General features: G+C 34.6%; 1 protein-coding gene across 1 annotated transcript; it reads right to left on the reverse strand.

The window, feature by feature from the left end:
• Positions 1-953: 953 nt before the first annotated feature.
• Positions 954-14,726, reverse strand: LOC107850343 (ATP-dependent Clp protease ATP-binding subunit ClpA homolog CD4B, chloroplastic). Its single transcript, XM_016694807.2, has 10 exons — positions 14,446-14,726; positions 11,379-11,950; positions 11,016-11,131; positions 10,777-10,899; positions 10,506-10,691; positions 9,805-10,020; positions 3,136-3,353; positions 2,751-2,826; positions 2,575-2,664; positions 954-2,443 (listed from the first exon to the last, which is right to left on the reverse strand). Exons 2-10 carry the CDS (start codon positions 11,941-11,943, stop codon positions 1,262-1,264), a joined length of 2,772 nt encoding a protein of 923 aa, XP_016550293.1. The 5' UTR covers positions 11,944-11,950; positions 14,446-14,726; the 3' UTR covers positions 954-1,261.
• Between the last annotated feature and the right edge of the window lie 10,474 nt (positions 14,727-25,200).

Genomic DNA, 25,200 nt, shown 5'->3' on the forward strand with positions numbered 1-25,200 from the left:
TTCAAATTCTTCTTGAATCAACACATACACATAGTAAAAATAATAAATAATAATTACATTTTACTATATCACTCCTAATTAATTATGATCATTTAAGCATTGTGACACATAAGTTGAAATAGAAAAAAATATTACAAATCACAATCATAAAAAATTTAAATTATTTGAAAAAATATAATTGGCTATCGTTGACACAAAACTCCGAACAAGGAGAGTAGCATATATTATTAAAAAATTACATAAAAAATATTATAAATTACAATAGTTAACAACTTAAAATATCTAAAAACAATTTAATATGATATATATTTCAAAAAAATTACATAAAAATACTAGAAAAATCACAATAATTAACAACTTAAAAAATTTAAAAGATATAAAATATTTGATCGACTCTTAAAATTATATTAGTATCACTAAAATTGAAACAGAAGAATTAAATTATTTTTAAAATATAATTAACTATCAATGCCACAAAAATTTGAACAAGAAAAGTATCGTATATTAATTTAAAAATTATATAAAAAATATTATAAATTATAATAATTAACAACTTAAATTATCTAAATACATATTAAAATAACATATGTCGAACTTATGCTGGATTCTGAATGAATCCTAAAAAAACATATGCAATCCTTTTATTAAAATTTTTTATTTAAATATGCTGACACAGGCCATGCACATCTGGTATCTACATAATAGACGCTTCCGAACATGTAGACACATCTCTAAAATATGAGCATGAGGCGTCTTTATTGACAAGTTTAAGGGGCTTTCGGCTTTTGACGTATTTAGCCTGCCTATCATTATTAGATGAAATATAACGGAATAGTGAAAAAACATATATAATTGTATAAACAATACTTAAAATCATCATTATATCAGCCCCTAGACTATTGGAGATGATGAGAAAAGAGGCAAAGGTAGAAAACCACATAAGACCAGAGATGTGAGGACAACGTTAACTGTCGCCTACAATAAACTAGATATGTTTTTATTTTTTGACGAGTCTATTGCGAATACAACACTTTCTTATGACGGGCTAAAATTTTAATCCAGTATCTCCAATCCGGTATATTTCTGTAATACCGTTAAAGCTCAACATAGAAAGGATGCTGTCTTCTCGACGTGGCAAGAATTACCTGAGCGCCCCCGAGAAAACTCAAAAGTTGATTCATAAGCCCACAGAGCTTAGTGGCAAACACAAATAATCTCTAGACCACAGAACTACTATTGAGCTAAAACGTGATCACCTGATCTACACAGGGATAGGCTCAGGGGCTGGATCTGAGGGAGTACCACTACTGCCATTGAGGACAGTCACATTACCATCGGAATCAACGTCCACAATAACTGAATCGCCTTCTTTAATCTCACCCGCAAGCATTTTCTCAGCCATGCTGTCCTCTAAGAGTCTCATAATAGCTCTTCTCAGAGGCCGTGCTCCATAGCTAGGGTTGTATCCCTCATCAACAACCCTGTCTCTAAACCTCTCTGTCACTTGAAGTTCTATCTCTTTACCTTTCAACCTCTCAAATACCTCCTTAAGCATGATATCAGCTATCTCCTTAACCTCTAACTTAGTGAGCTGACGGAATACAATCATCTCATCCAATCTGTTCAAAAACTCTGGCCTGAAGTACTGCTTCAATTCTTCAGTCACTAAGCTCTTGATACGATTGTAACTGCTATCCTTCTCATCGTATTCAAGATCAAAACCTATACGACGGCCACCTTTCTCAATCACACTACTTCCAACATTTGACGTCATGATTAGAAGTGTATTCTTGAAATCTACAGTTCTTCCCTTGCTGTCTGTCAACCTTCCATCTTCAAGAATTTGAAGCATCATGTTGAACACATCAGGATGAGCCTTCTCAATCTCATCAAAGAGCACAACCGTATAAGGTCGACGCCTTACAGCTTCAGTCAATTGACCACCCTCTGTGTAACCAACATAACCAGGGGGCGATCCAATGAGCTTAGAGACTGTGTGTCTCTCCATGAACTCACTCATATCAAGCCGGATCATTGCTTCTTCGGACCCAAAGTAATATGCAGCCAGTGCCTTTGCCAGTTCAGATTTCCCAACACCAGTGGGACCAGAAAAGATGAAACTAGCAATAGGCCGGTTGGGATTCTTGAGCCCAACTCGTGCACGTCTAATAGCGCGACTAATGGCTTTGACAGCTTCATCCTGCCCAATGATTCGAGTGTGAAGTGTTTCTTCCATTTTTAGGAGGCGATCAGATTCGTCAGTGGAGACCTTCTCAACAGGGATACCAGTCCAAGAAGAGACAATGTGCTGAATATCTGCTTCAGTCACAAGAGGACCTGTATCTCCAGCCTCACTTTCAGCCTTGCTCATCTCTTTGTTTTTGTCTATGAGGGCTGTGATCTGTGCCTTAAGATCCATCTCTCTATCACGTAATTCCCCAGCCTGTGCATTTATCCAAAACCATCTCATTAGGAAATTCTACAATTACAGTACTTGATAACAAAATAGATCAATGCTATTGATAAGATAATCACTTTTAAGGGGTTCTTTAGATGTACACAAAAAAAACTTACCTTTTCGAAATCTTGACCACGGACAGCTTCATTCTTCTCTTTTGTAATCTGACGAAGCTCTTTCTCGAGCTCTTTTGCTTCCTCTGGGAGCTGGAGAGGAACAACAGAGCATTGTCATTCAACAAATGGTAGGACAATTAACAGATTAAAAGAGAGACTAAAGAAGCATTTCATGCCTGAGCATGGCGAAGTCGAACACGAGAACCAGCTTCATCAATCAAGTCAATTGCTTTGTCAGGCAGAAACCGGTCACTGAAATGTTAAGACGCCAGTGAAAAGATGTATCACGTCGCAGAATCAGGAAAAAGATACCTTTACTCTAAAATCAATATCCTACGATAATTTTCTCTGGAGGTAAGCGTAAAACCTAATTAGATGCTGATAAACAAAAATAAACCAACTTCTATTATCACATTTTACTAATATAAATAAGTTGCAATTCACGTGTACAGTCTGTTAAGGGAAATATATTTCTAAAAAGTAGCGGTGCATCGACAATTCAAGGCGAGAAAAGAGTAAAAAAGGTATAAGGAGACATTGGAAACGGTATAGATTAGATACCTGATGTACTGGTATGAGAGCTGGGCAGCAGCCACTAAGGCATCATCAGTGTAACGAAGCTTGTGATGAATCTCATACCTCTCACGAAGCCCTTTCAGAATCTGTATAGTTTCATCAACAGTAGGTTCAGGGACCTTAACAGGCTGGAATCTCCTCTCCAGTGCAGGATCTTTCTCAATATGCTTTCTGTATTCATCCAGTGTAGTAGCTCCGATACACTGACAAGAAGCCAAGTGAATACTATTGAGTTACACGAGGACGTTTTTTCACTTGCTTAGCTGACATACTATTGTCATTTTTAACCTTTTTTTTTTTTTTTGGGGGGGGGGGGGGGGGGGGACATTAATTGCATCTAAAACAATGATATATCTTCTTGAACCTTAGGTTGTTGACAGAAACTAAGTTGCTCGGACTCGGCAATTTCGGTGCCGCACCCGTGTCGACACGATGCTGACATGGGCAAGGGTGTGGGATCTGTGTCAGATCCGGTCAAACGAGATCGAGTGTGTTGACCAACAATTGGGAGAAAAATTGAAATTTTGATATCTCTAAGTAAAGATTTGAATAGCTCAAAAATAAAATACCTTCAATTTTGCTGCTACATAGTAATTTATACCAGTCCTTTTGTCTCGTTTGACGCTTTTTTCTTGGTAAATCTTCTTGTTTGTGTTGGCTGTTGCAGGTATTGTTCACGTTGTAACAGATTTTTGAAGCCGAGAATATCGGTGCCGTGGTGGACTACTAAATTGTGTGCATAGTAATTTGTATTGTATTGGAAAAAAAAAATATGCAAAACTTGTAGTGGGGAAGAAGACGGGGGAGAGAAGATGAAGCAGAGAACAAGGATGAAGAAGACGATGACTCAAAGTCCAATATCAACGCTTTTTTTTTTTTTTTTTTTAATTTTAATTGACCTTTGGTCCTTTAAATGAGATGTACTTATGTAAGTATGCTGAGTTATTAAGACCAACACTAAGATAGATGTCACGTTCATTATTTATTATTAAGAATAAATATTATTATTATTTTAATTAAATGAGATAAACATTCCATATTATAATTAGAGCTTAGTTAATAGCTTCCTCATTGATTATTTATTATTCTTTTCGTCCCAAATTATCCGTCCCGAATTGAGATGACACTTTAATTAAGAAAAATAATTAATAACATGTTTAGTTTATCATTGTACCCCTATTAAATGATGTTTATATTTTAATTTGAAGAAAAAGTAATTAATGTAAAGGATAAAATATGGAAAAAAATTATCTCTTCTTGAGTAATGAAAAAAGACAAGTAAAATGAGAAATCAAACTATAAAATTTGAAACGAGTAATTTGAGACGGAGGGAGTACTAAGAATAAATAATTTATCCGTTTTTTTAGTTAAATAAGGTAAGCATTGTATATTAATTAGAGTTTATAAAATGAGGATAGGCATTATAATTATTTAATTATAAAATAGAAATTAATGTATATGCTTTAAAAGCACACATTTTTAAATGAAACTAAATTTAGCATAAGCAGGGGCGGACCTACATATATTTCGGGGTGCTCCGGCACCTATTAAATTCGATGCTGAATAGATATAATTATATAGAACATATATGAAAATAGGTATAAAACATATAAAAGCACCTACTAAAACAAAAAGTTGGTTGGATACACTGACATTTAGGTTGATCTTAAGGTTCTACATTGAAGAGGCGTCCTCAGCCTTTTAATTTTTTAAGCACCCACAATTCTTAAATCCTGGATCCACCACTGAGCGTAAGTATATATTGAACATATTAATATTCTCATTCTTTTTTGGTTTTAAAATACTTGTCAATTTTGAAAAAGAAAAAAAAACATTAATTATTCTTTTTTAACTTGAACCTTTGTATTACTCTTTTTAGATTTAAGAAGAATGTAAATAAATAAAGACTAACGAATTAATAAATATATTAATCAAATCACACTCTTAAATAATCATTTCTTTCAACTAAAAAGGAACAGAGAAAGTACATTATAAAAATTCTATATTAACTAACAAATAATATTATTACATTGATTCAAATATTATTTTTGATGCATCTAATCTAATATTTTTTTATAGCTATAATTATATTAAATTGTGTTTAAATAAAAATATTTTAACGAAATAATTTATCTTTTAAAAGTCATAAAAATCTATAAACATATTCGATTCTCTTGGAACTAGTTTTAAAAGAAAAGTAGTTTCTCATTTTTAAAGGAAGAATTGGAAGTCCAAAACATATTCAAATTACGAGTAATCGAATATCATGTGGTTCAAACAAAGAAAGGTTTAACTATCGTAATACTTAAAATGTAATTATACATTAGAAGTAATAGTTCTGAACTATCGTAAAACTTAAAATGTAATTATCTATTAGAAGTAACAATTGACAATATTTACTAACTTAATTGATAACAAGATATCATATTAGGGATCACATCTTGTTAGATCGTTTGATTCTTCTTATTAGTGCAAGTTCTGAATTATCGAAACACTTGAAGTGTAATTATATATTAGAAGTAACAGTTCTGAACTATCCTAATACTTAAAATGTAATTATCTATTAGAAGTAACAATTGACAATATTCGACTAACTTAATTGATGACAAGATATCATATTAGGGATCAAATCTTGTTAGATCGTTTGATTCTTCTTGTTAGTGTAAGTTCTGAACTATCGAAATACTTGAAGTGTAATTATATATTAGAAGTAACAGTTCTGAACTATCGTAATACTTAAAATGCAATTACATATTAGAAGTAACAATTAATAATATTTGACTAACTTAATTGACAAAAAGATATCATATTCGGGATCACATCTTGTTAGATCGTTTGATTCTTCTTCTCAATGTAAATTCTGAACTATCGTAATACTTAAAATGTAATTACATATTAGAAGTAACAATTGACAATATTTGACTAACTTAATTGATAACAAGATATCATATTAGGGATTATCACATTTTGTTAGATCGTTGATATATTTTGTCAATGTAAGTTCTGAACTATCAAAATACTTAAAATATAATTATATATTAGAAGTAACGATTGACTATAATATGTGATTAACTTAGTTGATAACAAGATATCATATTAGGGATCACATCTTGTTAGATCGTTTGATTTTTCCTGTCAATGTAAGTTCTGAACTATCAAAATACTTGAAGTGTAATTATATATTAGAAGTAACAATTAACGACTAATTCAATGCTTGACTTTAGAATTAATATGATATTAAAATTTAAGTTTATGATCAAAATTAAATTAATTGGCTCTCGGAATTAAAATCGCGCCACATAAATCTAAACAAAAAAATATATTTTTACTAAAATATGATAAAACTTTCAAATGAAAATATTCAAAAGTAAAAAACTCACATCTCATTTAATGAGATTTGTACTATTTTTAATAAAATACTCTTTAAAATCAACTTTTTGATAAGAAGAAAAGTCAAATGTCCATTCTTGTAGATGTACTAACAGTTCTACTATTTTTACTTCTTGGAAATTTCATTTCCTCACCATCTCTTCAACTTTCCCTCTTTCTTTCTAAAAAAGACATCATAGTTCATATTAACACTGCAAATGCTCTTTCATTAAAAAAAAAAAAAATTCTATAGCTAAGAAATTTTTTAAGCTCTGTTCTACCATGGACACATCAACAACAAAAGGAAAAAGTATTTTAAGACCAACAAAAAGTGTTGGATTCGATTTTGATGATAAACCTTTGTAGAATCATGTCAAGGTTCTTATGTTTACTCCTAATGGTGGTGGAAATAGAACATGGTCATGTAAATTTTGTAATAAAAGGGTTACAGGTTCATATTCTAAGGTGAAAGCACATTTGTTAAAACTTCTGTCCATGGAGTTGCAATATGCAAAGAAATTAGTAACGAAGTATGTGCAACATTAAAGATGGAGAATGAAGAAGCTGAAAAGAAAAAATCAATGGTTCAATTAGATGCGAGAAAAAAGGCAGATTATGTATCCCTCCCCGAAGGCTTGGATTTATCGCAACAGAAAAAGAGAAAAGGATCCACGGGTGGAGCACTAGAGAAGTCGTTTAGCATTGCCAACAGAAATATTGCCGACAAGTTGGCGGCTCGAATGTTCTATGCTTCAGGTTTATCATTCAACCTTGCAACTTCTCCTTTAAAAAGTATTCCGAGTTTTTAGCGGCAAATCCTATACCCGGTTATATTCCACCCACTTATAATAGGTTAAGAACAACACTTTTGGCTTAAGAAAAAGCTAATATAAATAGAAAATTACAACCTATTAGAGATACGTGGAAAAGAAAAGGATTGTCAATATGTTCAGACGAATGGTCGGATATTAAAAGACGACCCTTGATAAATATAATGGGAGCATCTAGTGGTGGACCTATATTCTTGAAATCCATTAATTTTAGTGTTGTTGTCAAGGATGGTGGGTACATCGCTAAGTTATTTATTAAAGCCGTTGAAGATGTTGACCCCAAAAATGTCGTTCAAGTTATCACCGATAATGCTGGAAATATGAAACTTGCCGGTACTATTGTTGAAGAAACTTTTCCGCACATATTTTGGACACCATGTGTTGTACATTGTCTAAATCTTGCTTTAAAAAGTATGTGTCAACCTTCCGAAAAATTGGCCCACTTTTCAAGTTGTGCATGGATATTAAAAGTGATTGGCGATGTGAGTAGTTTAAAGAATTTTGTTGTGAATCACGACATGGCGCATGCCATTTTTCAAAAGCATTCGGAGCTATCTTTGTTAAAAGTTGCCGAAACAAGATTCGCTTCCCACATTGTCATGACTTCTCGTGTTTATAAGGTAAAATCGTCATTGGAAAAAATGTTAATGGATGACGAATGGAAAAATTACAAGGGAGACAAAGTACTTGAAGCGAGGGCACGTGAGATAAAATCGCTTGTGATGGATGATGCATGGTGGGATAAAGTTGAATACTTTTTAAAGTGCACGGAGCCGATAGTATTCATGCTTAGAAGAGCCGATCTTGATATTTCACAATTGCATCTTATTTATGACATGTCGGATACCATGATTGAAAAGGTGAAGATGATTGTATGTGAGCATGAGGGGAAAGATCTTATTAACGGCCAATTGAAATTTTTTGATACAATTCAAGAAATTCTTGTGGCTAGGTGGAATAAGAGTAACACCCCATTGCATTGTTTAGCACATTCCTTGGTTCCCAAATCCTATCATGAATCGTGGCTTCAAGGGGAAGGTAATGGGATAAGAAGACTTGCACCGAATGAAGATAGGGAGATTGCCTCAAATAGGATCAAATGCTTTCAAAGATACTTTAAAGATCCAAATGATTTGAAGCAAGTTTCTTTGGAGTATGGGGAGTTTTGTAGTTTAGTGAGCCTCGCGTGATTGATGCTATGGGGTATGAAGATCCTCTATCTTGGTGGGCTAACTATGGTGTAAATGCTCCACTTTTACAAAGTTTGGCTTACAAGTTGCTCTCCCAACCGGCTTCTTCATCTTGTTGTGAAAGGAATTGGAGCACTTATTCATTGATCCATAGCATCAAGAGAAACAAGTTAGCTTCTTCAAGAGCCAAGGATTTAGTGTTTGTGCATTATAATCTTCGCTTGCTTTCTCGAAAGAAAGAAAAATACATAAGTGGTCCAAACAAATATTGGGATTTAGGTAAGTCTTTTGATACTTCTTGAGTAATTTTTTATTATGATAAGTTTCTTTCACAATATTCTAAATTCATTTGGTATTGTTTTAGGTGGAGACCATTTCGGCATTGATGAAAGTATCAATGAGTTAGTTGAATTGTCAATCGACGAACCTTAACTAGAAGGTGTGTTCTTTGAAAATGAAGTTGAGAATTTAGAAGAAGATGACAACATGGAGGAAATTGAAGAAGATGATCTTTGATTTAGATATGCCCATGTTCATATTAGATGTTTCAAATAGAACTTAGTTTAAATGTAAATTTTATGTAATTATTTATTTATTTTTGGTATATGAACTTGTGAACATGTAGTTTATGTATGATTTTTGGTGATCATTTGACTCTTAATTTGAATGGTTAATTGACTCGTGTCTCTCGTGACTTTCTCTTGGTCTATTTGATTCTAACTTACTAAATCGTCTAGTCATCTCGACTTACTTCCAAAAGACTAAAAGGTATGTTTCATATCTCTCTTAATCTTAGCTTTGTTTTAGTTTTTTATTTGGTATATTTCAATGTGTTATAGTTATACTATCTTATTTTAATACTTTGTTGTGTGAGTTGTAGGAAAAGAAATGAATCATGCCCTTTTAAAGAGGTGTATTTGCTTGCGGCCTCGTTCCTTCATGATCTAACTCTACAAGGCACAAGTTACATGTAAATTTTTCACAATATCTCTCATATATATAATTATGCATATGTGATATTTTTGTAACTATATGTATAAACTTTTAATTTTTTTTTTGCCGAGTCCCCGCACCAGTATCCGTATCCAGATCCAAATCCCCGAAACTTAAAAATTCGATCATGAAGGATCCGACACTCGGATCCGCACCCGTGTCCGACACCCGCACCCGAGTCCAAGCAACTTAGGACAGAAATATTCATAGTTCTCATTTTTAATTTCTAGAAAGAACAGAACGGGAAGAACAAGACAAGGAGGATAACTGACCTGTAGTTCACCTCGAGCTAGGGCAGGTTTCAAGATGTTAGCAGCATCGATGGCCCCCTCTGCTGCTCCAGCTCCAATCAATGTATGCACTTCATCGATAAATAGTATTATTTCATCACTCTGTTTGATTTCCTCCATTAGCTTCTTTAACCTTTCCTCAAACTCTCCACGGTATTTTGTCCCAGCAACAAGCAAACCCATATCAAGAGTTATCACCTAATTATCACCAGAAAGCGACTCTTAATGACAATGAGAAAAGTAGCTGCACTATTCCACGAAACATCCAACAAAGTTTCAAATGGATGAGATTCAGACAAATAGGTGTGGACCTTTCTTACTTGAGCTCACTTCAGTTTGATAGTTTGAGCTATGAATCAAGTTTAACAAGGGATACTGAAATCTTTTTTGTTCAATTAAGAGAACATGAAGACACTACGAAAATGACTTTGACATCTTTCAAATTAGTGAAACAGAATGCACATTCGTTTGAACCTAATCCTTGTGAATCAAAAACCCTTGACCCCACTTGGTGGGAATATACTGGGTATGACGTTGTTGTTGTTCCTTGTGAATCAAAAAGAACACTAGACTGGACCAGCATGACCCCGCTCAGCTTTTGGATTCACCATATGTTACGAAACATGGGAGAAGAAAGGACACACATAAACATCACATTCTGCAAGTTATCACAGATGGCATACCTTCTTCCCCTCAATTGTTTCAGGGACATCACCGTTTGCAATTCTTTGTGCCAAACCCTCAGCAATAGCTGTTTTGCCAACACCTGGTTCTCCAATAAGACACGGGTTGTTCTTAGTCCGCCGACCCAAGATTTGAGTGACCCGTTCAATTTGCGGCTGTCTTCCAACAACGGGATCCAATTTCCCCTAGAAACCAAAAATGGCCAGCTAAATTATTGATAACCGTCCACTCATATTATAATTTTATAACAAACATAATTTTTAAAATTACCTCTTCTGCTAGTTTTGTCAAATTTGTTCCGTACTCTTCCAGTGTAGGCATTTTTTGCCCAGAAGTTCCACCTCCAACGCTAGCACCAACAGCCTCATTACTCTCACCAACCATTCGGATCACCTATTTTTAGAAAAAGAAAACCAACAAGGTGGTTATGATGAAGCCAAACAATTCAACTGCCCACAAAAGCACACTATTAAACTACCCAGAGGAAGCATGTGAGATCTACTACTTGCCTGAGTGCGGATGTTGCTGGGGTCAGCGCCCAAATTTTCAAGGACACGGGCAGCCACACCTTCACCTTCACGCAGCAATCCAAGTAGCAAGTGCTCCGAACCAATATAGTTATGTCCTGAATCAACCAGTTCATATAAAGTGAATAAACACTTCAACAAATAATCACGCTGGTGCATGTAGAAGAACAGAAACGAAAGCAAAGGAGAAAGAAGAACATAATATTTTAACAACTCCAATTTGGTACAGAAAAGAAAAACAAAGTGTCAATGAAGCAACATGAGAATAAGACTCTAACTGGAAAACCATTTTTATGGCATGTCCCAAAGGTAATCCAACAAACATTGACAATTAAATAACGATACCTAGCTGGCGGGCTTCCTCCAGAGAGAGTTCCAGCACACGTTTGGCACGAGGGGTAAAAGGGATCTCAACAGCAACAAATCCACTACCCCTTCCAATTATCTTCTCCACTTCCACACGAGCATCTTTCAAATTGATCCCCATCGATTTAAGAACCTTGGCAGCAATACCAGTTCCCTCACCTATAAGACCCAACAAAATCTGCTCTGTGCCAACAAAATTATGACCAAGTCGCCTGGCCTCTTCTTGTGCAAGCATAATGACTTTTATTGCCTTCTCTGTGAAGCGCTCAAACATTGCTTTTGGTACAGATCGGCAACCTCGTGGTCGTCTGGCAGAAGTTGCAGCAGCTACCTTGGATTGGAGCGTTTGCCCAGATCTAACTAGTGTATCTATTGCATTGCATCCTCGCAATCCCGTAAAATCCCTCAGCCTTAGCGAAGATGATTGTGCATTCCACAGCATTGTAACAGTTCTCTTTGTTTTCCCAAATTCATTGAATTTGGTCGTCCTTTCACCAGCAACTGACGATGGGATGCTTGTTGACTGAACTAGAGCTCGAGCCATGATGGACCTGCCAAGGATAGGGAAATAATCAGAAAAGCTCTATTCCAATAATTGAAAATACCAAATCTTCCAAATGACAAACCCATAACCGTATATGATGTCATAAGTGACACATCAATCAGCAGACATATCAATAAATTAGCAATTCAAAAACTGATAACAAGTGAAGGTTCATATTTTCCAATCCAGAGAAAGCTAAGAATTTGAGGCATAGTGCAGTAGCAGAAAGATAACTGAAACGCAGAGTTCCCCAGAAGCAGTAGAGAAAGAGCATCCATACTCGATAGGAGTTGATGCATGAGTAAGAGATTCTATGTAACAAAATATGCAACCATCCATGTGAAACACGATTCAATGTCACATAAACCAAATTTAGTCTAGCCTCCAAGATATAAGAACTGAAACACTACACAACTGCTGAGTAGTATGTGCACAATCCAGGATTGAGTAGCCAAAGTTTCATGAATAGATTGAAAAAATATGACAATACACACAAATATGTCGGGTTTGCAATCTAAATAAATGGTTGAAATAGGTTACCATTGTATACAATTATCCCCTTTCTTCTCTTCCTTAAACACCCCTAATATTTTTTTGCAACTCACTATAAGAGAGGTTTTTTGGTCCTTTTTACAAAAATTAAACTCAACACCATTTGTACAGATGATTCTACCATGTTCCGCTCTCACTGTCCTGCTACGGAGATCTTTGAAATGATTAAAAGAATTTCAGCAATTTCAATCAGATTATTGAAATTTCCAGCTTTTGTTAAACCCTAGGGAGACCGCTTAAAGGTCCATCAAACTGATAACCCAATACAAATTCAACTAATCAGTTTCAGTAGAAAATCCTAACAACACGAACGAGAGTACAGGACAAAAAAGGAAGAAGAATGAAGAAAAAGGAAGATATGAAGTAACAAATTTCAGGAGCCACATTCCAAGGCGACGAGTCGAACGAGCAACATCATTCTTATGAAGATACAGAGAAGTTGGGGTGGGGCAGGGGAAATTGATTGGGCAAAGTGAATTTACTGCTGAAAAAATGACAGTGGTAACAGTTGAATTTGTAAGAGAGTATTAGGAGTAGACGCGAAGTGAAAGGACAAAACTTTGAAAGGACAAAACTTTGGACCACACAAGCTTGATCCCAGTTCTCTTTAGGTTTAGTTAAACTCCATGTGGATGTAACTGAAGTCTATTCAAGTTGTTCAATATTGCTGCATTATCATAAATTGCCAACAGATAATGTTTTAAATTGCCAACAAACAATGTGAGGGACACAAATATGGGGAATTGGGTGAAATGTAGAGCGGGGAAGAAATTGGGGAATTTGGTTGAAAGACAAAGGTGTCCCGACATCTAACTTGTATCTCGTTGGTGCTGCATCAATTTGGAAAGTCGGTCCCTCCTATTTCAAACCCTTTGAATGCTCTTTGGTTTCTTTCTCTCCGAAATGTTCGTAGCAAAATCAGGCAGCAGAATAAGTAAAATCTGAACTGAATGAAATGGCATTTTCCCATGTTTGGGAAATAAGAACCAACTAGAAGGGAACTTACTAAAACAAAAAGGTTTTAACCAAAGGACAAGTATCCATTTCCTCAAGATAACCTCAGTTACACAGGGTGATACTAAATTACAGCTAAATTAGATACTTTTGAGCAGTATTTAGCTAAGAGGCGAGTCCATGAGTTAAAATCCACAGCAAGTCAACCACGACCATTTGAAGTGCTTAAAGGAGTTAAGAAAGGGTTGAGCAACCTCATATTCCTATTAAAAATAGGAACTTTACAAACGAGCTAAGAATCCCACCATAGTCCATAAGTACTACAACACCTAAACCTCAACCCCAAGCTAGTTTGCTTTGGCTATACAAATACTCACTATCCATTACGCTCCAGTTTAAACCCATCTCATTCCAATACACAATAGACAATCCAAGCAAAGCTCTTAAACATCGATCGCAAAGTACAGTCAGTACATATTCGTTTAGAAAGCCAACCAATCAACTATGCTTCACTCCCAAATTAATTGAGTTTGGCTATATTAGTCACGCTCTATTCGGGCCCATTTCATTCTAATACTACTCAATAATTTGGAATTGTCTTTTAAGACAAAAAATAAGATATTTCAAAGCTAGACATTCTCAAATCTTTACCTTATCCTTAAGTTTGATTTACAAAGAGACATCGAAAAGAGGAAAGTAAAAAGAAGGCAAGTAAAGAAACAGCTCAAAGCAACTCAACTAACAAAAAACCAACAACATACCCACCTACTGTAATCCCACAAGTGTCTCAACTGAACAAAAATATTTAGCTAAAAGGTTGCAAACTTGACCATTCAATTAGAAAACTAGCTTATCTTTTGCATATGTAATCACCAAGAATATCAAAATAAAAAAAAAAAACTAAAATTTCAAAGAATAAACAGAGACCCAATTACGAAAAGTATAATTATATTCCAAATTTCAACGAACAAAAAATTAGGAGAAAAAAAAGAGAACCTGAATAAGATTGTAGTCCCAAAAGAATCTGGGAGATTGAAGAAGATAAGAGGGAGGGGGGAGATGAGTTTAGTAAGAAAATGGGATTAGGGTCTTCAATGGGACTGGATGAGAGGAGGGGAGTATCATATATTTTTGTTTTAGAATTATTATTTTATTTTATTAGAATTAGAAGATAATAGATGTGGATGATAAATAAGTAAGCGTTATCTGCCCCTTTGATAAAGTTGCATTTCTCCTCGCAAGTTCCTACTCCATACGCCGTCATACACCCTAAAATATCTCTATTGTGAATTGTGACAAAGAATGACTACTTATGTAAAACTCTACTGTGACAAAAAATGACTACTTATTTAAGAACCCGTTTGGCCATAAAATTAATTTTTCCTGGAGTTGGTGTTGGAGTTGAGGATGAAATTGGAATTGAAGTTGTGTTTAGCATGAATATAACTTAAAATTGTTTTTGAAATTTTTTAATAGAAGTATAAGTGAAAACAAGTTTAATTGGAGTTGAAAAATTCATGGCCAAACGCAGCGTGATTTCACTTTTTTCATTAAAAAGAAATAATTTTTCGAAAAAAAGAAAAAAATTCTATGGCCAAACGTCTACTAAAACTGTTCAGGTTGTTTCGTTGGAAAGTTGAGATTAGTTATTTTGGTATTTTTTTTAGTAGTTATTTGATTTGTGGTATTAAAAATAATGTGCATCGCATTTTTTTAAAATTAGATAGTTTGTTTACAAAAAAATATCATTCACCTTATTTAGCTTAATTATTTTCCTTCATATTAAGACATAACAGAAATAAAAAAGTTACTAATTTTTTATTTTACTTTATTAGTTTCCTTTTCCTAAAAATATATGTTAAGAAATTTATGTTGATATTTTTTAAATGTGTATGAAACTTTAGTATTTCATGTTAAATTACTTATTTTTTACTAAAATCTATAAAATGTTGATAATTTCATTTTTTGTTAAAAAAATTCATCATAAAAAAATGTGAAAAAAATTAGTCTCATTTTTCATTATTTAGTATCATTAATATTTGGAGAGTCAAATTGTATTTTTTTACATATTAAATTTTCAAATATTTTTAGCTAAATGTAAAAATAATTTTTTATTTAATAATTAAGCATGTATTAAGTTAGAAATGAAATGTTAAGATACTTTAATTACTTATCCATGATAAATTTGTTAGGAAAAATAAAAAAATGAAATAAGTTTAATAAACATATCTACAATAGAAAGACAATAAACTGTTGGATCAGTTTTGAATTTGATTGTATAAATAGTTTTTATAGTGTCACTATCATTTTTTCATGACTCATCACTTTTGTAGCATTTAATAAGCTCATATAATTGTTCAAATTTATCAAAATATATAAAAAATTGTAGAGTAATTAAAATTTAAATTAGGGATAAAATTGATGACTACGAAAATCTCATGCTCATTTATCTATCCATCTATCCATCGATTGATCGATCGATTGATCGATCGATCCATCGATTCATCCATCCATCCATCCATCCACCCATCCATCTATCTACCTACCTATCTACCTATCTACCTATCCATCCATCCATCCATCCACCTATCCATCCCCCCATCCATCTACCTACCTATCTACCTACTTACCTACTTATCCATCTACCTATCTATCCATCCACCTATCTATCTACCTACTTACCTATCCATCCATCTATCTATCTACCTACCTACTTATCTACCTATCTATCTATCTATCTATCTATCTATCTATCTATCTATCTATCTACCTACCTACCTATCTATCCATCCATCCATCCATCCACCCACCCATCTATCTATCCATCCATCCACCTACCTATCTACCTACCTACCTACCTACCTACCTACCTATCTACCTTTCTATCTACCTACCTAGCTACCTATCTATCTATCTATGAAAAGTGATAATCAAGAGTTTAGAGAGTAATTATGTCTTTTCATGACTTTATTTCAAGGATAAATTAGGTTGGGATTGTTATATCATCAAATGTAGAAAACTTATCCTAGTACTATTTGTTAGTACCGAAATAAGTTATCTTGAATTAGGCAATCAGAAGAAGCACCAAATTTTTTATTTCGGGACTATTATTTTATTTCGAGACTATTTGTATTAGTATCTCACACCAAGCGATCCCTTATATAATATAAAGTAACAACAAGAAGTATAGAGAGAGTGGAGAGTAACTTTTATTTCTCTTAACGATGATTTATAATAAAGAAAATTCTTTTATTTTCACTTAATTTCCCTCTAAAAAAATAGGCATTTCATATCTTGATACATACTTATTAAATCTTGATACATATTATCTATATGATATGATATACACCAATATCATAACACTCCCCTTTGAATGTCTAATAGAACCTTGCTAGAAAAAACTCAAAATAGAATAACTCTAATGAAGGAAAAAAAGTATACATGTCTAATAATACACATATAGGTTGCCTCATTAAAAACCTTACAAGAAAAATTCAGTAGGACAAAACCTCGTAAGGAAAAAAGAGTACAACACGTATTAATTCCTCTAATAAGAACATCATTGAACCTTTGCATCCCGATCTTGTGCACTATCTTCTTGAAAGTTGCAGTTGAAAGAGAATTGCTAAATAAATTAGCTACATTATTGCTTGAAAAAATTTGTTGCATGTTAATATCACCATTCTTTTATAACTTATGTGTATAGAAAAGTTTTGGAAAAATGTGCTTCGTTCCATCTCTTTTTATGAATCCTTACACGCCGCATTATCTTCATATAAAATTATGGATAATTTGTCACGTTTCGAACCACGTTTTTCTCGAATGAGTGTCATGGACTTCAACCACACACACTCTCGGCTTGCTACATGAATAACTATTACTTCAGCATGGCTCGATGAGGTGGCTACGATAAACTACTTTGTAGACCTCCAAGATATGGCAATACCCTTAGATATAAACACATAGCCCGTTTGAGATCCATCTTTATACGGGTCATATAAATATCCAACATAACCATAACCAACAAAATCGACACTACAATCTTTAGAATAAAATAAGCCCATATTGATAGTCCCTTTTAAGTATCGTAATATGTGTTTGATTCCGTTTCAATGTCTCCTAGTAGGAGCAAAATTGTACCTTGCTAACAAATCAACTGAAAAGGCTATATCGGTCCTTGTAGTATTTGCAAGATACATTAGTCCACCAATTGCACTAAGATATGGTACTTCAGGATCAAGGAGTTTCTCATTCTTTTCTTAAGGTCGGAATGAATCCTTATTCACATCAAGTGTTCGGACAATCATCAAAGTACCTAATGTATGTGCTCTCTCCATATAAAATCTTTTGAACAACTTTTATGTGTAGGCTGATTGATGAACGAAGACACAATTTGTCAAATGCTCAATTTACAAAAGCATAATTTTGTCCTTTCAAGATCTTTCATCTCAAGTGGTTTCTTTAAATAATCAATTGTCTTTTAAAGCTCTATTAGAGTTCCAATAATGTTTATATCATCGACATAGACAACAAGTACAACAAACTCTGATGTTATTCTTTATAAAAATATATAGGCAAATTTCATCATTCGTATAACCTTCCTTAGATAAATACTTACTAAGACAGTTATACTACATGTGTCCAGTTTGCGTCAAATCATATAATGATTTTTGCAATCTAATGATATTCACTAATACGGTTATACCACGAGTGTCTAGCTGTTCCAAACCATACAATGATCTTTGCAATCTAATGAAATGCATTTTTTTAGGCTTTGAACTATATGTTCTAGGCATTTTAAATCCTCTGGGAACTTTCATGTATATCTCATTATCAGGTGATCTATATAGATAGATTGTAACCACATTCATCAAATGGATTTCAAGTCTCTCATAGACAGTAAAACTAATAAGATAACGCTATGTTATTGCATCCATAACTGGTGAATATGTATTTTTATAATCGACACCAGACCGTTGTGAAAATCTTTGTCCAACAAGGTGTGCCTTATACCTCTATATTTTATTTTTCTCATTTCTTTTTTCACACAAAGACTTATTTATAGCCAATAGATTTAATACCATTAGGTGTTTTAGCTCTAGGTCCAAAAACTTTATGTTTGACAAGTGAATGCAACTCTGATTGATTTGCTTCTTGACCTTGAATGTGAACACAGGACATCAATTAATGATTATTATCCTCAAGGCCCCCGATACCTTGCCAAGGTCATTTGAAAAGAAATGAACTTGATAGTAAAAGGATTTGGTCAACAAATATAAATATAAGTACTAGTATAGTTGCCATTGTATAGAAATATGAACCAAATATTGACCCGTGAATTAAATATATTGATGAATAAATTCTAATAACAAATCCATTTTTCCCATTACCATAGCACAACCTTATAACAACCATAAAATCTTGAATCCCTATTCATACCTGTAATACCCCGCATTTCCCTAACTTAATTTAAAATCTTAGTACATGAGTAATCCCATACAAAATTTTTAAAATACTTAGTATATTTCATTTTATAGCTTTCCATTACGTAGGAAATTCAATTAGCTTTCCAACGGTATAAAGTTCGCCCAAATTCGACACCCGAGCGAAGAGTTAGAGCCATTTTAGTAAGACAGTGTACTACCTGAGCCATCAATGCATCGTAGAGCATGACCAAATGGCAATCGTCAATTCCAGTGCTCCGCGATATTGGCGCATCACGCTATATACCTAGTTCACAATTGTCAATTTTCAGTGAGGCAACACGATTCCACCGCATCGCGCCAAGTACCAAAGATCGCATCCAGTAAGACACTGCGATGGCGCTGCGTCGCGCCACAAGTCCAGTTCCTTGTTGTCTATTTTCCAGTGACACGACGCGATAACACCGCATCACGTCGGGTGCCAAAATCTAGAATTTTCATTAATTTTGAGTTTTAAATCTGAGGGCATTAAAGTCTTTTGCCCCTCACCCTAGTCAACCTTTAACACGAAATTCACCTCTAATTAACCTAGTTACTTTATTATTCACCTAATTTCCCCCCAAATTAAACCATTCTCTCTCAAGAGACAAAAACCTTAGTTCAAGAGATCAAGCACAGAGTTCAAGGATTCACCAAGAACTTCAAGAAACTCACAAATTATGGTATGTTAGGTGTTCATCTATGAGTTCCTTTCACCCATAGAGTTCAAGAATTCATTTTTAAAACTTCAAGATTCATGATTCATGATTTATATGTATGAAATTTGATTGTGTTCAGGTTTTGACATTTATTAAGTTTTAAATCCATGATTAATGGTGGATTCCATAAAATTGAATTGCATGTATATTGAATTGAGTAATCCCCATGTTATAATCCATGAATTTGCAAGTTTGGGAATTGTAATTGCCATGTTTATGTGTTATCCATGATTTAAATTCCAAGTCTCAAGAATTGTTCCAAGTATGAGTTGATCTATATGATATTCATGATAAACCCTTCAATTTGCAAGTTGAATGTTATAACCATGTTTACCCTAAGTGTTTATGATTTAGTAAAACAAGAATGCCTCCCATGTGTTTGATAAATTATCTATAAGAATGAAATAATGCCATTATAATATGCTAACATATATTCCCCATTCATGTACAAGTTAATGCATTACAAGTGTTTGATAAAATATCTCTATTGATGAATTATGACCAAGTGAACATTCTTATGTTATTCAAGATTATGCTTTGCTTTACTTTTCATGTTATCGAGTCCTGAGGGTATTTAATACCTGAAAATTTAGCTGTGTATCTAGAACCAGTGTTAATTACAGAATAGTATCAGTCATGTTCTAATCAGCAGAATCCAGTCAGTTACAAAACTCAGTAGAACTCAGTCAATTACGGAACTAAAAAAAACTCAGCAAACTCTGTATCATTCCATTCAAGTTCAGTATACTCAGTTCAGTGTCTTTCAGTTAGGAGTAGGATTTAGCACTGACCAAGCCTAGGGATGGGATCTCACCCGTTAGTTAGAACTGGGTCCCTAAAAACAATTCCTAAGTTCCCAAACTACGTAGCCAGCGTAGGTTATGAGATGTCACCCGTTAGATAGGACTGGCATACTCAGGGATCACCTGCTAGTTTGGGACTAATCTCACGGGTCACCCGTTAGTTAGGACTGACTCCACAACAGTTATTAGTACTGGTGGCATGGTGCTAACACCCTTCTAAGTGGATTTACAGATTGGACCCCAACTCAGTTATCTTATCTTATTTGGGGGCATGTCAGTTAGATGATTACCTCCCACAGTTTTAGTTTTAGTCTTGGTATAGAACTCAGTTCAGTTCTACAGAGTCAGGACTGTTAGATGGAGTCAATCAGTATCAGTAATCACAGATCATTAGTTACTCAGTATCAGAACTCAGTACTTAACTTCAGAAAAGCTTAGTTACAGTATATTTACATGCATAGATTGCATACCCAGTATTGATAGTAGTTTCAGTTATTCATGTACTCTCACGTTCAGTTACTCTATATCGTTCAATTAGTTATTGTTCATGCATATGAACCCTTGCATTCAGTCCCACCTTATCTAGTATACCAGTACATTCCACGTACTAATACATACTTTCTCTTGCGCTATGATGTCTCATATCATAGGTTCGGATGCTCAGGTTCCTAACCGCGCATAGTCAGATTCAGATTCAGCCAGCAGTAGATTTAACAGTGAGTCCTCATCATTCGAGGATATTCTTTTACTTTATTATTTCAGTAGTTTCAGTAGATGGAGTTAGTTGGGGGATTATCCCTTCAACTCCACTTTCAGACAGTTTAAATTAGAGGCTTTCAGACAAGATTTTTCAGATAATATTTAGTTTTATGGATGGTTATTTCAGATGTTATATTTTATCAGTATTTTAGATTTTGAACCTTATGGTATTTCAGCTTAATTCCTCATTTATTTTAGTATTATTATCCAGTGCTCACATCAGATATCAGTTATGGGTTAGATTGTGGTCCTTTGAGATCGTAAGCACCGTGTAGCATCCAGGATACAGACTTGGGGTATTACAAACTTGGTATCAGAGCCTAAGGTTCAACAGGGTCCTAGGGAGTCTAAAAGCTGCATCAAGTAGAGTCTTGTGCATGGGTGTGTAGCGCACCACACTTATAGACAAGAGGCTATGAGATGTTTTAGGAATATTTTTCCTTCTTTCATTATTCATGTCGTACGAGTGAGCATGAGATCCAGTTAAAAACTCTCAATCTAATCTGTTTCTTCCTTCCATTTATAGAACATACCTCCCAAAAGGACTAACGAAAAAAGGTCCAAAAATTAGTCAGCCCCTCAGCCTATTCAGGCATATCCCCAGGATAAGCACGTCTCTTATGCAGAATTTAGAGTTGCATTTACTACCCTAGCTAATTCAGTAACAGCTCAGAATAAATGACCAACTGCTATTCCGACCAATACAGTGGCCAATACTGCTGCAACTAGAATTCCGGACTTCACCCGAATGAATCCTCCATTATTCTTAGGATCTACGTCAGAAGAAGACCCACACGAGTTCCTCGATCAGGTTCAAAAAGTCACAAACATCATGGGAGTGACTTCCAGTGAGAGTGCTAAGTTAGCTGCCTATCAGCTATAAGATGTAGCTCATACATAGTTTAAGCAGTGACAGGTAGATAGAGGCACAGATACAGAGCCCATAGAATGGGAAGAGTTTGCTACTACCTTCCTAGATAGATTCTTTCCATTAAAGCTGAGAGAAGCGAAGGTGTTAGAGTTCATCAACCTCAAGCAAGGTAGTATGAGTGTGAAAGAGTATTCCCTCAAGTTTACTCAGTTAGCTAGGTATGCTCCCCATGTAGTAGCAGACAATACGTCCAGAATAAGCAAGTTCATATCTGGGGTATTAGATAGTATAGTTAAGGAGTGCAAAATGTCGATGTTGATTAAAGAGATGGACATATCTAGGCTTATGGTCCATGCTCAATAGATTGAGGAGCATAAGCTTAAGAATTAGGAGAGAGAATAAGAGAGCCAGAATGGGTAGTTTTAGTTTTGCTCAGCCTAAGTCAGAAGGCGGTAACCATTCCCATTTTTGTCCCAAATTTTCAGTTCCAGCTCCATCCTCAGCTAGTCTCTAGTACCAAAGTTCAAGAATGACAGTTGTAATATCCCGTACTTCTACCTAGCTTGAAATCATCCCAAGAATGTTAGAAACTTACTTTGAAATATGAATCCATTTTTGTACACATAGAATTTTTAATATTTTCACATTTTATCATGTGAAAAATTAAATTAGCTTTCCAACGATACCAATTTCGTCCAAATCCGGTATTAGAGTAAAAAGTTATGGACAATTTATTCAAAGCTGTCAGAATCGCCCAAGTGCGACGGCTAGGTTGACGGACCGTCGATCTAGCGATGGACCTCACCTAAACTATCACAGCAAAGACAGTGAGTCAACCTTCTAGGTAAGGTGCAATGGACAGGTTGACGGACCGTCTAACTTGCGATGGATCGTCGCCCAAGCCATCACTATAAGGCAGTGAGTCTTTTTTTTGGTCCACGTACGATGGTCGCAACGATGGATCATCGAGATAGCAATGGACCATCGCACGAGCCATTGCAAAAGCCATCATAGGTCCCGTTCAATGAATTTATAGGTATTTGGGTTTTTTTCCACCATTTTTACCCCTAATTATGTCATACCAAGGCTCATAAGTTCATTATTCATTCACAACATTAAATTAGGGTTTTCTCTCAAAGATAATCCCCAAGAACAAGATCCAAATCCTTCTTCAAGAAACTAAGAGATTCAAGTTCTTCAAGTCCAAGAACTTTAAGAAACTCACAACCCAGGTATGTCATATGTTGATTCATGGGTCCCTTTCACCCATGAAGCTCAAGAATCTTTTTTCAAAATCCAAGATTTGTGTATGTATGAATGTTCATGATTTAAATTGAATTAAAATTTATGTTCATAATGTTGTGGGATTTTTGATTCATGTTTGAAATTACATATTCCAATTATTGACCCTAGGATGTGATGATTTGCATAATAATCATGATAAACCCTTAAATTTACACGTTGATGGATGTATCCATGATTATTAGATGTGTTGATGATTGTATAACCAAAGCATGCTTCCCATGTGTTTCATTAAATGCCTATGTGAATGAAAAGTGCCATTCTAGTATGATAATATGAAATCCCCATTCATGTACAAGTTCATGCATATTAAGTGTTTGATGAAATGTCTTAGTCAATGAATTATGGATATATGTGTAGCCATTATGGTGCTTTAGCACTTGTACTTCATAAAATTCCCATCTTATTATATTATGGATTATCGATATTGGTCATGTATTCAAAAAAGTCATGCTTTATCAGTTTCATGCTATCGAGTCCTGGGGGTACTTGTACCCAACAATTAGCTGTGTGCCTAGAGCCAGTGTCATGTTTTCAAGATACTCTCAGTCAAGTCATGTTCATAGAAATTCAGTTAGTCATGTGACTTAGGAAAACTCAGTAAACTCAGTAATCTCAGAAACCTCAGAAATTTAGTAATCTCAGTAGTATTCCGTGAATCAACGAAACTCAGTTAACTCAGTCCAGTCAGTTCAGTTAATCATGTTCAGTGTCTATCCAGATGAGAGTAGAAATTAGCACCGAGCGAACCCAAGGATGGGAACCCACCTGTTATATAAGGGTGTAATTCTTAGAAGTAATCCTTGTGTTCTAAAACTTCGTAGCCAGCATAGGTTGAGACATCATAGCCTGTTATATGAAGGTAGATAAGGTGGCTTAATCTGTTATATGAGGGTTCCCACTAGCCTCACTTGAGTTACCTGTTATATGAGGGTTACTCACAGATTATCCTTACAAGTGGCGCGGTATTGACACCCTTCTAATTAGGGTTACAGATTAGACCCCAACTCAGCCATAATGGCGTATTAGGGGTATGTCGGTTAGATGACTACTTCTCACAGTTTCAGTTACAAAATCAGGACTGTTAGATACAGTCATTTAGTCTCAGTAATAGAACTCAGATAGTTCTACAAAATTCAGGACTGTCAGATACAGTCAACTCTGATCAGTACGAAACTCAGCTAGTTCTATCAGAACCTAGAATATCAGATACAGATGCTCAGTATCAGTTATTTCAGTTATACAAATATCAATATCTCATGTTATCAGTACTCAGACTCAGTAATCATGTTATCACGAACTCAATTACAGTTATTATGTATTCATACATGCATTCTCACGTTCATATTATTCAGTCAGTTAGTATAGTTTATGCATGTGAACCCTTTGCATTCAGGCTACCTCACATGTATACCGGTATATTCCAACGTACTAACACATTTGCACTATGGTGTTTTATACCATAGGTTTAGAAGTACGAGCTCCAGAGCATCAGTAGCATTCTAGTCTCAGCAGTCAGAGTTAGCAGTGAGTCCTCATCCTTTGAGGACATGACCATTACTTTAGTATCTCATTAATTAATTTATTAGTTGGAGTTAGTTGGGGACATATCCCATCAACTCCTTATTCAGACAGTTCAGTCAGTTAAAGGCTTTTCAGACTATCATGTTCAAACAGTTATTTAAGTTGTTTTGGGTATTTCATACCCCATCCAAATGTTATATTTTTATCAGTTATGTTACAGTTTTGAACCTTATGTCCTTTCAGCCTTTATTTCTGCAATCATTTAGTATATTATGCAATGTTCAGGAACAAATATCAGTCATGGGTTAGCT

Source organism: Capsicum annuum, chromosome 12, assembly GCF_002878395.1.
Source record: "Capsicum annuum cultivar UCD-10X-F1 chromosome 12, UCD10Xv1.1, whole genome shotgun sequence".
Taxonomy (NCBI): Eukaryota; Viridiplantae; Streptophyta; class Magnoliopsida; order Solanales; family Solanaceae; genus Capsicum; species Capsicum annuum.

What these genes read in the sequence shown, in the direction of transcription:
- LOC107850343 (XM_016694807.2), bottom strand. Translation starts at nt 11,943, where the DNA reads ATGGCTCGAGCTCTAGTTCAGTCAACAAGCATCCCATCGTCAGTTGCT. An exon ending in GGAGGAAGCCCGCCAGCTAG is followed by an intron (nt 11,132 to 11,378) that starts GTATCGTTATTT and finishes TGGTTGATTCAG; the next exon opens with GACATAACTATATTGGTTCG. An exon ending in GTGGTCAAGATTTCGAAAAG is followed by an intron (nt 2,444 to 2,574) that starts GTAAGTTTTTTT and finishes ATAAATGCACAG; the next exon opens with GCTGGGGAATTACGTGATAG.